This window comes from Gymnoscopelus microlampas (genome assembly GCF_963454915.1).
Source record: "Gymnoscopelus microlampas genome assembly, chromosome: 6".
In the NCBI taxonomy this organism is placed as follows: domain Eukaryota; kingdom Metazoa; phylum Chordata; class Actinopteri; order Myctophiformes; family Myctophidae; genus Gymnoscopelus; species Gymnoscopelus microlampas.
Genome location: NC_139943.1, coordinates 49155189 through 49169658, shown reverse-complemented (window position 1 = coordinate 49169658; position 14470 = coordinate 49155189). Strand labels below are relative to the sequence as shown.

At 39.1% G+C, this 14470-nt stretch overlaps 1 protein-coding gene across 1 annotated transcript; it reads right to left on the bottom strand.

Moving 5' to 3' along the window:
* Positions 1–3635: 3635 nt before the first annotated feature.
* Positions 3636–9608, bottom strand: LOC311047032 (uncharacterized protein; the record flags this gene model as incomplete). The annotated part of the gene is made up of 6 exons (XM_084059615.1): positions 9479–9608; positions 9130–9152; positions 8494–8679; positions 8199–8386; positions 7021–7101; positions 3636–3674 (listed from the first exon to the last, which is right to left on the bottom strand). The coding sequence occupies exons 1-6, from the start codon at positions 9520–9522 to the stop codon at positions 3636–3638; spliced, it is 561 nt and encodes a 186-aa protein (XP_083915741.1). The 5' UTR covers positions 9523–9608.
* Positions 9609–14470: the final 4862 nt, after the last annotated feature.

Below are 14470 nucleotides of genomic sequence, written 5' to 3'. Positions count from 1 at the left end.
AGGTAGGGAACGAAACTACTAATCACCAGAGGTCTTAAGTGCATTTCCTGTAAAAACAAGCAACCAAGAGTATACCTAGCGCTAAGGTAAAAGTGCAATATATCAGCTACCTACTTTCATAAACACATGAGATAAAATAGCCAAATCAAATGAGCACGAGCTAATAGATCCAATACAACAATACAACAATAGTTCCTACAACTAGTTAACAACAAGTAGGCCAGGCAAAGAGGAAGGGTAGTGTTTCCTGAAGAGGTGGGTTTTCAGCCTGCGGCGAAAGATGGGCAGTGACTCTGCTGTCCTGACATCAGTGGGAAATTCATTTTACATTAAAGCGAAACAAGTTGTAAGTTTCCAAAATTAAATTGGTGAAACTGAGGCAGCTAGCTCTGTCCTTTTGCTTCCCTTTTAAAGTTATTTGGTGAGTGCTGTCATAAATGTTTGGATATTGTGTTTTTAGAAGTATATTGGGTTTAGTACCAAATAAGTTTTACTCTGGGAAGGTGAAATCAGACCCCTCAATTCATTGCACTGACCCAAGTTAATATATTTGTAGGCCAAAGACATTTTGTAATGTTCAAGATTTCTCTATTATTACATCTTGTGTACATGAGTCAATATTTTGTTCTGGTTCCTCATACGAATACATTGTAGCACCAATAAAAATATAGCCTGCCCTATAATGTGTGTGTGTGTGTGTGTGTGTGTGTGTGTGTGTGTGTGTGTGTGTGTGTGTGTGTGTGTGTGTGTGCGTGTGCGTGCGTGCGTGCGTGCGTGCGTATGTATGTATGTATATATATATATATATATATATATATATATATATATATGTGCTCTGGGATCTTTTGGCAATGAAAGGTGTGCCCTGGCAGAAAAAAAGGTTGTAAACTTTCATTCAACTGTTTTAGCCCATACCCCGGGATGTGCGCACTCAAACTATGTGCAAATTTGAGACGTGGGACTGCAGCTGCCACTACAGTTCCCATGTGGCTAATGAATAGCTTAAAATTGGTATTTTAAATGTTAAGATACCAACCCACGAAGGAGAAAAATGCTTGAGAACAGCCACTTATGACTCAATATGCCAGCCTATTCCCAGCTACAGTATCGCATACAGATTATTGTGTGTGTGTTTACAGGACGTAATGTGTTCTTATTGACTCACAGCGAGTTCCCATGTGTTTGCAGCACCCCTGTTTAGTCAGTTGTCTTCCGGATCCCAGAGATTATGGACTTTGAGTGATTATCCTCCGCCTATGCCAGGGACCACGGATTGACAGCCACAAAGTGCCTTACAGTAGTAGTGAGTGAGTTATTAAGATAGCCTACCTATTGGCGTTCTGCCAATAAACGTCCTGACTGGATATTCCCTTGTGGTGGCATTATTCCACCCACTCGCCTCCAACACCACACAGTGTACTCATAGTAACCAAGTAAGTCCAATTGAGGGGAGTTTATTTTTATTTGTATTAATGCCTCTGCACTTTATTGACCAAACTCACCTACAAATTGGCCCACCGTATATATTATTGCTGGAACCAGACCCCCAACATTAGGATATATCCCTACCCCAGGGTAGTAACAAAACGTGACATTGTTTTTTTCATATCTAAGAAATGGATTATCACAAGGTTTACTGCAAAGGTCATGAAATGTGATCTTGTTTTTTCATAACCTCATGAAACGGATGGTCAGAAGTTTTACTTTGACTGCAAAATCCTGAAATGAAATTCTTCTGTACAATTATTCACTGAAAAGGGTAGTTTCAAGTTAATCCTGCACCATTTCCCACCTACTGGTTAGATTTACATCATATTTACACAGTTTGTCTAAAGATGGGACCCCAACAACCCAAAGCAAACAGATTTGTCAAAATCGGTCCAGGTAATTAATGTATATGGTAAAACAATATCCGAAAAGGCAGCAATCTTTAAAATTGGCGGTACGTGGCTAATGGGATTTTTTCCAAAGAATGAGGCACACTCAGTCAACTTTTCATAGATATCTCCATATATGAGCATTACAAGGACACACAGACAGACAGACAGACAGACTTTATTGCATAAACAGGTGGGGCATGCACTCCCAACTTTGTTCCTTAGTAGGCCTGTGCCCAATGGGCACCAGTCAACTGTAGTTCTGAGAAATGCACATTGCACATACTGTATGACGTGGACCACTTTTTATCAGCTGAACACACAGGAGAGGCTGACCGTGTCTGGAAATGCTTCTTGTTTTAGTATTTTCAGATAAACAAAAACAGCATAAACCTAGTATCCTACTATAATTCTAGTAACCTCTGTCCGGCCGTAGTGGTCACAACCCGGTTCTCCTCACTGGCAGGACCAATTGCTCTGATTTTGCACACAGCCATTGACCATTACCATCTGAACGCAACTGTGAAGCCAGTTTTTCGATTTCATCAAATCTCAGCTTCTTATTAGCGTTTATGTGTCAAACAATGTCGCCTCCCGGGTTGCCAGATCATGTGCGCATATCCCCCCACGGATGCGTCGACCGGGTATGGTCTAGTACTTAATAATATAAATACATCTTATCCACTATATTCATTGTGGAGTTGTATTTTTATATTTTTTAAAGGAAGACCATTAACATATCACTGTTTTAAGTGAGTTGTGGTCCGGTGTCAGCTCCAGGAACCTCAAAACAGCAGCCGAGCCCAGCAGGAGAATCAAATCAATGTTTATTGTCACATCACATTGAGATGAGATGAGAAATACTTTATTAATCCCCAAAGGGAAATTGTGGGTTTTACAACATTACAAGTAATGTGGATGGAAATCTTAATTGTACATGCTTAACACTGTGCAGTTAAAGATAGGTAAAATAATTTGAGTATAAAAGAAAGGAGAGGAGGAGACACATTAAGTGCATGATACATTGGCCTTTACTTAATGTGTCCGACTACCACAGCCCACAGGTACATATCTGAATACTGATACATTATTGATTTCAGCTGTTCCAATTCCAAACATGTAAGGTTACATGACCCGTTTTAATTACTACAGTCCATTGTATTAAATTGCACTGTATGTTTTATGTCCATTGTATTTGTATTTAAGTTCATATGAGTTAATATTTGAAATTAAATAGAAATGTTACGCTGAATAATAGTTAATATTTTTATTTGTGACTATAGAGGCTATTTGAGTGATGGGGTTTACAGTATTCTACTGGCGAGAGTGCAGATATGGAATGTGTCTCCCTGGAGTGAGGGTGGAAATTGTGTGGCCCTCTCCATCATCCCACCCCTGATATACAGTATCATTGATTAAGTAAAAGTCATAAATATACAGTCTGTATACACAGGCATAAAACACAGTGCAGTTCAGCTTAGCTCTTATTCAGCAGTCTGATTGTTGCTAGATGAAAATTGTCTGGTGTCTGGTGTTCTTGCTATGCTCCTGTATCGTATGTCTCGTCGTGGTCACAGCGGCGGTGTGAGCAGACTATGGCTGGGCTGGTTAATGTCCCTGATGATATTTTCAGCTGTAGTCACACATAGTCTCTTGTGTATTTTCGGGAAGCAGAGAAGCTCACCTCCTACGATACACTGAAATGTCTGTACCACTCTCTGTAGCGCTTCATGGTCAGCGATGGTGCAGCTCCCGAACCTAGTGGTGGTAGCGCTCGTCAGGATGCTCTTGATGGTGCTGTTATAGAAAGCTCATAGATGGAGAGTAGAAATACAGATACGTATGTCCATCTTTGACAGCTTGCCTCTAAATCATCTATACATTTTAGGTGAGAAATAGGCCATGGAGTTGCACAATCAAGAATAATTGAGTGGGGGGTTATGGCAGGGTGGGGTGGGGTCTATGGACCTCATATTAAAATACTACAAACACATGCACGCCGAGATTTCGTGCTTTTTAAAAAGCTATAATATAGATCTATAGATCAGGGGTTCTCAAACCTTTTTGGCCCTGCAGGTATCCCTTGGAGGGGAGACATTTTTTCCAAGCACTATAGTCATTTTATTCAAATTGCTTTTGTGCATTTTTCCTCTCATCCTCGCAACACCGATAAGCATATACAACCACATGTACATTTAGATGCCATTGGAACTATTTGTATTAAAAACGTTTCAATCAAAATCATTCAGACCCATTTCATAGTCATAAACAGAAACTACTACTCCCCCCCATTTTGGGGGGTCATAAACAGCTTGACTTAACATTGACTCTTACCACCTAATATGTCTGCAGCTACTATGCCACCCCCCCCCCCCCCCCCCCCCCCCCGCCCCCGTGGTGACGACACGTTTCCAAGCACTATAGTCATTTTATTCAAATTGCTTTTGTGCAAAAGCTGACAGCACACTTTTTAAGTAACTGATCTTAATGGTTCAGACTTCAGAAAATGAACACTTCTATAGTCCTAATACAAACAGACATGTAAAGTGACCAGTCTAAAGGTGACTTTTAGTAGGTGCTTCAATTTTAAAATAATAAACGTATTGCTAGGGATGTTCGATATTGACTTTTTTGCCAATATCCGATATTCCGATATTGTCCAACTCTTCATTAACGATTATGGTATCAACCGATACTGATATGTGCAGTATCTTTTCACCAAAAGGTAACAACATATCTAATCAAATAAGATATCTATGATATCAATATAATATCTAATACATCTAATATAATACAGTGATCTTGTTAGGTTTTCAATTAAATGAATCCCGGGACTCCAAAAGCCCTTGAATATGATGGAATAAGATTAAGGATTACTGTGATTATGGTAAACTCACATTTCATATCACACACACCATACGGTAAGAACTTTCACTAGCAATAACAAAATCGCGGACGCCACATTGGGAATCATGGCTATAGATAGAAGTCATTAATTTATTTCCCACATTATTTCACCCGCGCCTTATCCAATATTTATCAATTATTATATTTGATTGACCTAAATCCACCCAAACTGCGGTTATCTCTAGTGCAAAACAATACAATAAAAACAATAGCAATGACAACAAATACAACTCAAAACACAGAACACCTGAAAAGAAAACGCAAGGTTTCCAAAGTGCTGCACAGAAAATCAAAAAGCTAAATACATTATATAAGCACATAAAAACAACAGAAAAAACACACAGTACAATAAGAAACTAAAATAAACAAGAGGAGACACATCACTAAAGAATACAAGGTAGTGGTTGGTTATGATGGTATAGTGGCTTGGGGGGCGGCGTTCCCGGCTCCCGCTACTCCAGTGACAGTGCAGATACTAGTGTTGTTGCTGCTCTTACCACCATTATTATAATTATTATTGGTTGTGGTACTCATAATTTAGCCCTGCGATTCGCTTGTTTTCTTAGGTTTTCTGACCTCAATTACACCCAAAAAACCTTTGAACATTATTGGATTTTCTGTGGTCTGGGATTTTCTGAATAATTAGGCTCAGAAAAGTGCTGTGATTGGCCCGTGGACTTAGATGTCACAGTCCATTAATCCCGCTGCAGTGCTCTAAAAGTGAGGACTGGTAGGGTTATGTTATTTAATTCTTATTTTTGCCTGATTTTACCAATTTTTTAATCAAAAAATTAATTATAAAAAACATTTTAAAAAAAATATGTTTTTCTTTTTCTTTTTGCTAAATCGATTGGGTGGGCCAGCTTTCTATGTGGCCCACAGGCCCACCCATGAATGCGCCCCTGTGATGGAATATGATTAAGGATGACTGTGATTATAATAAGCTCACATTTCATATGACACACACACCATACCTGTAACTTTCACTAGAAAAAATAAAATGGACAATGCTCTGACAGTGCGCAAAACAATACAATAAAAACAATAGCCACGAAAACAAATACAAAAATAACACAATATACATATACACAATAACATCTAAAAAGAATACGCTGTAACAAAAATGAAATAAAAAGTAAAAAGGGAGAGAAAAGAAAGGAAATATAAACATTTAATTATGGTTGAAGGTCATGGTGTAACAGTCAAATATGTGCATGAAATAGGTCAAGGTCAGAGCTCACTCAAAAGGAGTCACCTGAGGTAGTTCAGGCATAATTAGGGCTATGAAATTATTATCTGGCAAGACCAAGTTAATTATGTATTTCAAGCTACTGTTATTAAACCTTTCAAAATGATTAAACCAGTGGTTCTCAAAGTGGGTTCCGGGGTCCTTGACATGGTTCCAGGTGGTCCCCGGCAAAATATTAGCACTACCAACCTTTTTTGATCATCCGTTTGCCATATCCTAGTGATGATGACTGGTGAGTCTTTATATCATCATTCATTGATGTGTCGCGTGTGTGTTTGCTCGCGCAAACCGCTTTACCTACGTTTTTTACTAACTAAAGGCTCCGATAGATACAACGTGTCACTGATGTGCATCAAGTTAGGTCACTTGTTCACACTGGAAGTGTCGTTGGCCAGCCTGCCAACGACGAGTTTGGACAAGTTTTTGTTTTCAGTGGTTTTCCACTAGATGGCGCCGTTACCTATCCTATGGATGATGGTTTCACTTACTGACGACGACAGACAAATAAAAGCTTGTTTACTTCCTGTTTATTTCCTGCAGTGAAATGGCCATATCTCTGCTATATCTCCGTTCCTCCTGCTTTACGGCAGGGACAAGCCTCATGGAAACGGCCATAGCTCTGCAATGGGGGATCAGTTTTTTTCCCTATACTACGACACCCGCGTGTGTGTCATGTGACGATCTCCGTGAGGATAGTGGTCACGGATAATATTCCATGATTTTTCAAAGGTACAGTAAAATCGCTGTTTTTGCTGGCAGCAGTGGCCAGCACTATTACACTATAATTGATCTGACAGTTCAAGAGTTAAAAATAGTAAAAAATGGCAAAGACGTTTAGGGATAATGGGTAAGGCACTGGCGAAAATAGGGCCCATGGTCTATTTATTATTAGTAGTTGCAATGGCAGTTTTGTAAACCAAAAATGGCAGATCTACAAGCTCATAACCTGTTGCAGCACAACTGATTATTGATTCCATTCTATCTTACCTTTCTCTCATCTAGGAGTAGGACCGAATCCTCTTCCAGCCTTTGGTTCTGGGGCTCCTCGACGGCCGTTGGTGTCTTGGGCTACATGAGAGGAAAGACAGATTTGGTCCAAAATGTAATCAGTCAGAATATAAAACTTTTGTTGCTCTTAATGAAAGGGCTGTGTGACGTTCACATGTTAACTTGAGGAAGCAATACTTTTATTGTGTAAGATGGTCACATGTTACCTCCAGGAAGCAGAGGTTTTATATTTTGAGATGGTCAAATGTTTACTCCAAGGAAACAAAATTTAAGGAAAAGCCAAGGTGGACGGCAGGTATGCGCCATGACGCTCACGGGTGGCAAACTTACACTGGAAATTCGGTGAAATAACATTGGAGTCAATGAGAACCGGCGGGACAGCTTGTAAACAAACACTATTTCTGAACGATTGCAACCATTGTCATATAATTGGTTCAGGAATATAAAAGAAGACATATAACAGGTAGTTTTTAGATCACTGTTTTTTTTATGTGCACAGTAGATAGTTTTAATGAGGCATCCAAACATGGAGCAGTGCTGTGGCTTTTTGCTTCATGCATGCCAGAAATGAGCTCTGTGTGCACTGTGTGCCCGACTATAGCATTTGATTGAGTGGTAATCATATTGACACATTGCTGAATACAGAGAACATTGAATTATAGTTATAGCAATCGCTTGACAATTGGGTCCAGTATGAATTCATTAAACTGAATTAAAGTGTCCAAGTGTGTTGTGAAGCCGGCTGCCTTGAGTACAACCAAACGTTTGTGTTTTGCGGTTAAGACGAGGTCCACGGGTCGGCCTATGTGGGTAAAATCGCATTGCGCCTAAATTTGGACCACACCTCCAGGTGCAAAGTCCGAGCGAGCTAAAGCGAGCGAGTTGCCGTGCCGAACGTCGCGAAGTTCGCTTGGGCCGACTCAGCGCAGTTCGAGTTATGTACCGATAGGGACAGAATAGTAAATCATGTTTTGGTAAGAGCGTTTGCCCCAACTGTCACTCAAAGTGGCTACTGACCAATCACAGCGCGTCCTTGCACAAGCGTATTGGCCAATCACAGCGCGTCCTTGCACAAGTGGTATAGGTTTTGTGATGACGCTTCAGACCTATGGTGTGAATATTAAATAAATATATTAAGCCATTACCGAACATCCTACAGTCCGTTCCACCACTTTACTGAAGGCTTTGTCATTTTGGGTGCACTTCAGGAATTTGCCTTCCCAGAACAGAGTGTCGACAGTGAGGATGACATCTTCTCTGCTCACATGTCTACTGCTGTCACCTGGAGGAGCTTCACCATCATGTGTATGATGCATCACCACCAGAATCACCGGTCTACCTTTACCTTTATAAAGACAGAAAATGAATACATTAATTAAATGAATCTGGATGGATGATTTATACATCAAAGTATCCAACAACTCCTATTCTGCAAGAGGATTTATCACTCACTTGGAATCTCTTCCATTGCCTCCTTGACATCAGTTCCTGTTCGTAAGGAAAGTGGGCAGAAAGCCAGGATGTAGTCACTTTCTTCAACAGATCCCCTCTGTCGCTTTTTTCCAAGTTTTTGTATGAATTCGTCATGGGCACCATGAGTCTTTCCAGTCAAAAAGACGAAGAAATTGAACAGCTTCCCTGGTATCAAGATAAAGATAACTGTAAGGTTGGAGATCTACTACTGTGACCTACTGCACAACATGCACAAGATATGTGGTGCTGATCTGTCCAGCGCTTCTATTGTATGACCTACAGTTCAAGAGTTATATTTTGGGTGGAGGTTCTTCTGCGGCCTACTGGAAGTGTGCGTGCAAACTTTCATGGCAATCGGACATGCTTTGTGACATTTTGTGCAAAAGGGTGCCCCTTCCACAAACTTTGAAAGCCAATCGTAGCCAATCGGAATGAACACATGAAGACATTTGACAGATTGATCATGTGATCACAGAGATAATATGTTCTGATTTGTGTGAGTTTTGGACAAAACCTGTAGGAGTAATAGCAAAAAGTGTGTTTTGAAGAAAACACAAAAAGGCAATTTATTGTAACAATAAAAGTAAAACTGTTGTGGTGGTGTAATGTTCTTACCATTATTATGTGATGAGTTTGATCTAAGGAATAACAGGCAAATAAACATCAGACAAAATTACCACCAGCAAGCCAGTCACAAAAAAAGCACAACCACGGACATCAAAGTACAATCCACATTACATGTGACATGGGTCTAAATAAAGTGTATCAATACAAGATGGTAGTTTGTTTGTTTGTTGTTATAAAGTCATCAAAGGCCTAGCAGCGTCTTTAACATGCCAGCTCAGTGAGTTGCTCCATGTTCGGCTTATTAAATAGTGGCAAGTGATGCAGTTTCTTAGATGAAAATGGCTCGGAACCTGTGCTTTTTCAAATAAGAAGTCAACTATCAACATGTTTCACTCACCTGTACGACGCTGGTGCCACTGCCGATCCACGGCAAGAAGTCATTGTCTGACAGTTTGGGGCAAAAAATTGTGAAAACTTTTAATTGACCGAAAAAATGTTGCGTCCAGGGCAGATGTAGCAGCTCAGCCTGTCGAACGTAAGAACTGATTCTTTCACATGCTTCTAGTCCAATCTGCAAGGCCACTCCCTGTTACTGCTCTGACTCACTCTGCTGTCTCAATGGAAGTTTGGAATTTGTATAAGAAATAACGTGTTACCAATAAAACCAGAGAACTTTAGTTTAAAATGATACCTTTATCCTGTAGACCAGGTGCTCTAAAAAATAATATTGAAATTGTGTCTGTACAATATTGAAAATTTGACTTTTATTTACTTTATTGAATGTCCTTGTGTAAAATGATTTTGGTTTGATACAATATGTTCTTAAGACATTGACTTTATATTTTGTTTGGAACATTTTACAAGAAAACGGAAACCACACATAAAGCAGTAAAGCAAACAAGCAAATACAAGCAATTAAAACAATAACATTTTAGGTTAGGGTTAGGGACCGGTTAATTTAGTAAAACCATAAATATTAGTTTTCAACCGTATAGTTTTGTACAAAAATGTTTGTTGGTTTGTATACTTGTGTTTTGTGTAAAGATCTTTTTCTGCACTATTTTGCAAACTGTCAATCAATCAAAAAAGGAGGTTGACAAAACAGACAGTTGGCTACACGAACAAGATTGAATGAACAATTCACTCAAACCAGGAGTTTCATTTGTTTAAAACTTTAAAATCAAACAACAGAACAACATTACTTAGTTAATATAATGTTTATTCCTTGCTCACTGCAAGGCATAAATAGCAGCACTTTTTATTCATAAATTGGTAGCTAGTGCCATCTAGTGACCACTTGTAGCAACGGCAACAACATTAATGAATGAATGAAGCACCATATCAGAAGGGTGTAACCAGAAAGACAGAACATGTGGTAGGCACTAGGTAAATATGGTCACCAAAACAGAGTGGGCACTGGGAATACTTTTTACATGAAGCCAGGTTGTGTCCACAGAAATCAAGTTTTGAGCGTACGGGTATCCTCAGAGGTGTGAGTGATGAGGCAAGTTTATTTGTATAGATAGGCAACTTTTTTACTGAAGATATTAAGACCAAGACATCAAGAGAGCAAAATAAACACAAATGGACATTTGAATATAATAAAAACAAAATATAAATAGTTGAATTGCATTGAAAAATGACGTTTTTCAATGAAGATTTTGTTAAAGATCACTATGTATAATCACTATATTCCGATGGTAATCATTGCTGTAGACTGTAGCAGTGGCGTCGTTAGGGGTGGGCTTCGGTGGCTATAGCCACCAATGTTTTGTCCAAAGCCACCAATAAAAAAAAATGAAAAATTAAAAAATGTAAAGTTTTTTTTTTTTTTTTGAATTATATATCTATCACCCTAACCTAACCCTACCCCTAACCCTAAAACCGAAATAAAGTAACAAAAAACGGGGAAAAAAGCACCCTAATCCGCGAAATCCGCGGAAAAAATCGCGCGCGCGCGCTTCGCGCGCGCGCGGGAGGAGGGGCACATGCACGCGCGCTGCGCGCGCGTGCATGTGCCCGTTGCCTGCGGGGCTAAGCCCCCGACCTAGTAGAAACCTAGCGACGCGTCTGGACTGTAGAGCATTTGCTCGTCAACGGGGGTCTCCACGTCTCTCTTGCTCTTTACTAAACGGAAGTATTTTTTCAGGTTCGGATACCAATTTGATCAGGAGATCCAATGAGTAGGCTACTATCAGAATATACTGTAGAGCTATTTAACATTTATTTTAACCAAAGTAAATCACAATTACCCTACCTTTAAGTTATGAATCAATATTTTTGAGTCACTTCAGCCAGTAAAAGAATGTTAACCATTGTAATAATAATAATAATAATAATACACTTTATTTGTATAGCACCTTTCATGACATGAAATGCAGCGCAAAGTGCTTTACAGAGCAAGAATACAGTTACAGTTACAACCAATTTAACAATAAAGCAAACATAAAATAAAATAAAAGCAAAAGCATAAAACATTAAAATAGGCAATACAGTGAGGACTTAAAAATCAACCAAAGAGTCAGCTAAAAGCAAGAGTGAAGAAATAGGTCTTGAGCTGTGCTTTAAAGCTATCGACAGAGGCTGCCTGTTTTAGGTGTAATGGGAGTTTATTCCACACTGTTGGTCCGTAAAAGCAGAATGCTGCTTCACTGTATTTTTTATATGTCATTTTAGGCACCTCGAGTAGGTCAGCACTTGAAGACCTGAGGGTCCGGTTTGGAACATGTCTCTCTATTGTAGGCCTATGCTAATGTTTGGTAACAATTGTACAGTTTGAACTTTGGCATTGAATGTACGTTGGCCGGCAATTTTTTTGTAGGCCTACTTGAAATTATGTCTATAGATGTTAAATTCAACAACTCATTTTATAGTCTCTTTTCCAGTCGTGGACAGTAATAAAGTACATTCTTTGAGTTCTGTACTTTAATTAGATCTTTTTAGTATCTGTACTTGAGTATTTGTATTTTTGGATAATTTCACTACATTTGAAGCAATCCTGAAGCATTCATGAAAAAAAATCCTGCGCTCTGCTTTGCTGAACCACTTCAAATAATTTTGAATGTGCCAGGGACATTGTTGTAAAAAGCTCTAAAATGGATTATAATTCATGCTGCGAAAATGGCGTGTGCCATTTTGGTGCTGAGACAATATTGGTGCTGAGAAATACGGTCAGTACTGTATTCAGGACCCGAGCACCGAAGGCCTTCTTTTCACCCTTGACTGAGTGTCTGTCCACAGCTAATCTCACGTATATCGTTGCTGTCGGGCACTTTGTCTCCATATTACATTTTTGTAAATTAATAGGCCTACTGTACGTCATACTAAAGTGTCACACAAAAGAATTGCAGCAATAGCCGATCTACAAGCTCACAAGTGCTGTCATTGTAGATCGGCTATTTTTGCTATTAAAAAAGGGTGGCTGTCTGTGGATATCTAGGCTACATGTATTTGTTAGCTTGTGACTAAATTACTACAATGGATCCATTGGAAAACATTTGCAGGTTATTTTTTCCCTCTTATGTAGCCATGGTTCACATGACGCTTGTAGTAAATATTTTTCAAATCAATGACAACTGTACTACAGGGGTCCATGTGTGTGTGTGTGTGTGTGTGTGTGTGTGTGTGTGTGTGTGTGTGTGTGTGCCTAGATGCGTGTGCGTGCGTGTGTGCATGTGTGCGCGTGTGCGCATACGTGCGTGTGCGTGTGTGAGATGATCCCTTCACTCCACTAGAGGGCGGTATCTTAATGTGTTAACTGACTCATGACCACAACGTTTGTAACTTTTGGGCAGCGTTGCCATGACCGCTTACTATAAGCGACGTTTGGCTTGTTGCTTGTAAATATTGGTAGTTGCGTTTTTTTGGGCTTGTTTCTAAAGTGTAGTTGCTTAATTCGGCTTGCTTCCTAAATATTGTTTAAACCAGTGGTTCTCAAACATTTCCATGTCAAGGACCCACAGATTAATATATATTTGATTTTGTAGACCGAACCCTCTGAAAATATTTTGTGCCACTGCCAGAGACACCCCGTACAAGATTTGTGTGGAAAGTATTCCACAAGATTCACTTTTTTCTCCAAGATTTTTTTAAATGAAAATATCCAATGTAAATGTGTTTTCATAGACCTGGTTGCTTATTTCTCTTGCACAATCTGGCAACACTGAACACTGTATGGTGCTGCTGATCAATTGTAATGAGAAGCAGCTGTGTTGACACTGACAGGTTGCACTGCTCCTAAAATCATCATCATTGTACCTTCGAACGCTTTGCCTGTAAGTTAACAGTTTCATTTTATGTTTGAGTATGACAGTCATGTTTCAGGGCTATGTTTGAGTAGTTTATGTTGTTGTTACTAGGCAGTAGAGCAGCTACTGTAGGTCCTCAAACTTGTTCTGAATGGACAGTGGACGCAGTGGTGGAAAAAGTACTAATTTTTTTTACAATATGTAAAAGTATCAATACTGCAATGTAGTAATACTCTGTTACAAGTAATAGTCTGGAATTAAAAAATGTACTTGAGTAAAAGTACAAAATAATTGGCATAAAACTACTTAAATGACAAAAGTAATAGTACTCATTTTGCAGAATATCTCATTTAAAATATTTGAAAATGGCAGAGCTACAAACTCACAACTTATGTATGTGGTTAATGTATGTTTTGTAATAATTATACAAATCTACAAAGTAACACAAGTTTTCAAATAATTGTAGTGGAGTAAAATGTAACATACCCCAGTAAAATAAAACTACCTAAAAACTGAAAAAGTACAGTACTTGAGTACATGTACTTAGTTACTTAACACCACTGTTCTGGACCCCATGATAGGTTGCAGACCCCCATCTGAAACTAGTGTGTGCCTCTATGGTGTGTGCTGGGGAACCCCCTACAAGAGCTGTTTTTTTATGCGATATTTTGAAAATGACAGATTCTCATGTCACATTTCAAACAAAACAATGTGGCAACATTCACCTACAGTTTGATAGCAGTTAATGTTTAGATTAGAACATCAAATGTTGTGTTCTACACTTTAACCTGGATGTCTATGTACAAGCTACTGGATCTAACCTTTCAAAATCAACTATTGGGGCTGATTAGGATGGTTAGGGCCCAGTTTGGGATGGTGTGGGGCGGATTGGAATGCGTAGCCTTGGATCACAATACTACAGTCATCTGTCAGGGCTAATTGGAAGGATAAAGTGCATTTGAAAACCTACATTTTCAAACCCTTAAATACAAGTATCACAAACATTAGTCACTGATGAATGTGTGTGTGTAGGCCTACAGTATCTATGTTTTAAGTGGTTAAAGGCAAAGTTCAAACAATCATTACTATCTGACCGTCCATCCTCTCCTCCTGTCTTATAGGCTGATCTAGCAAACACAGAC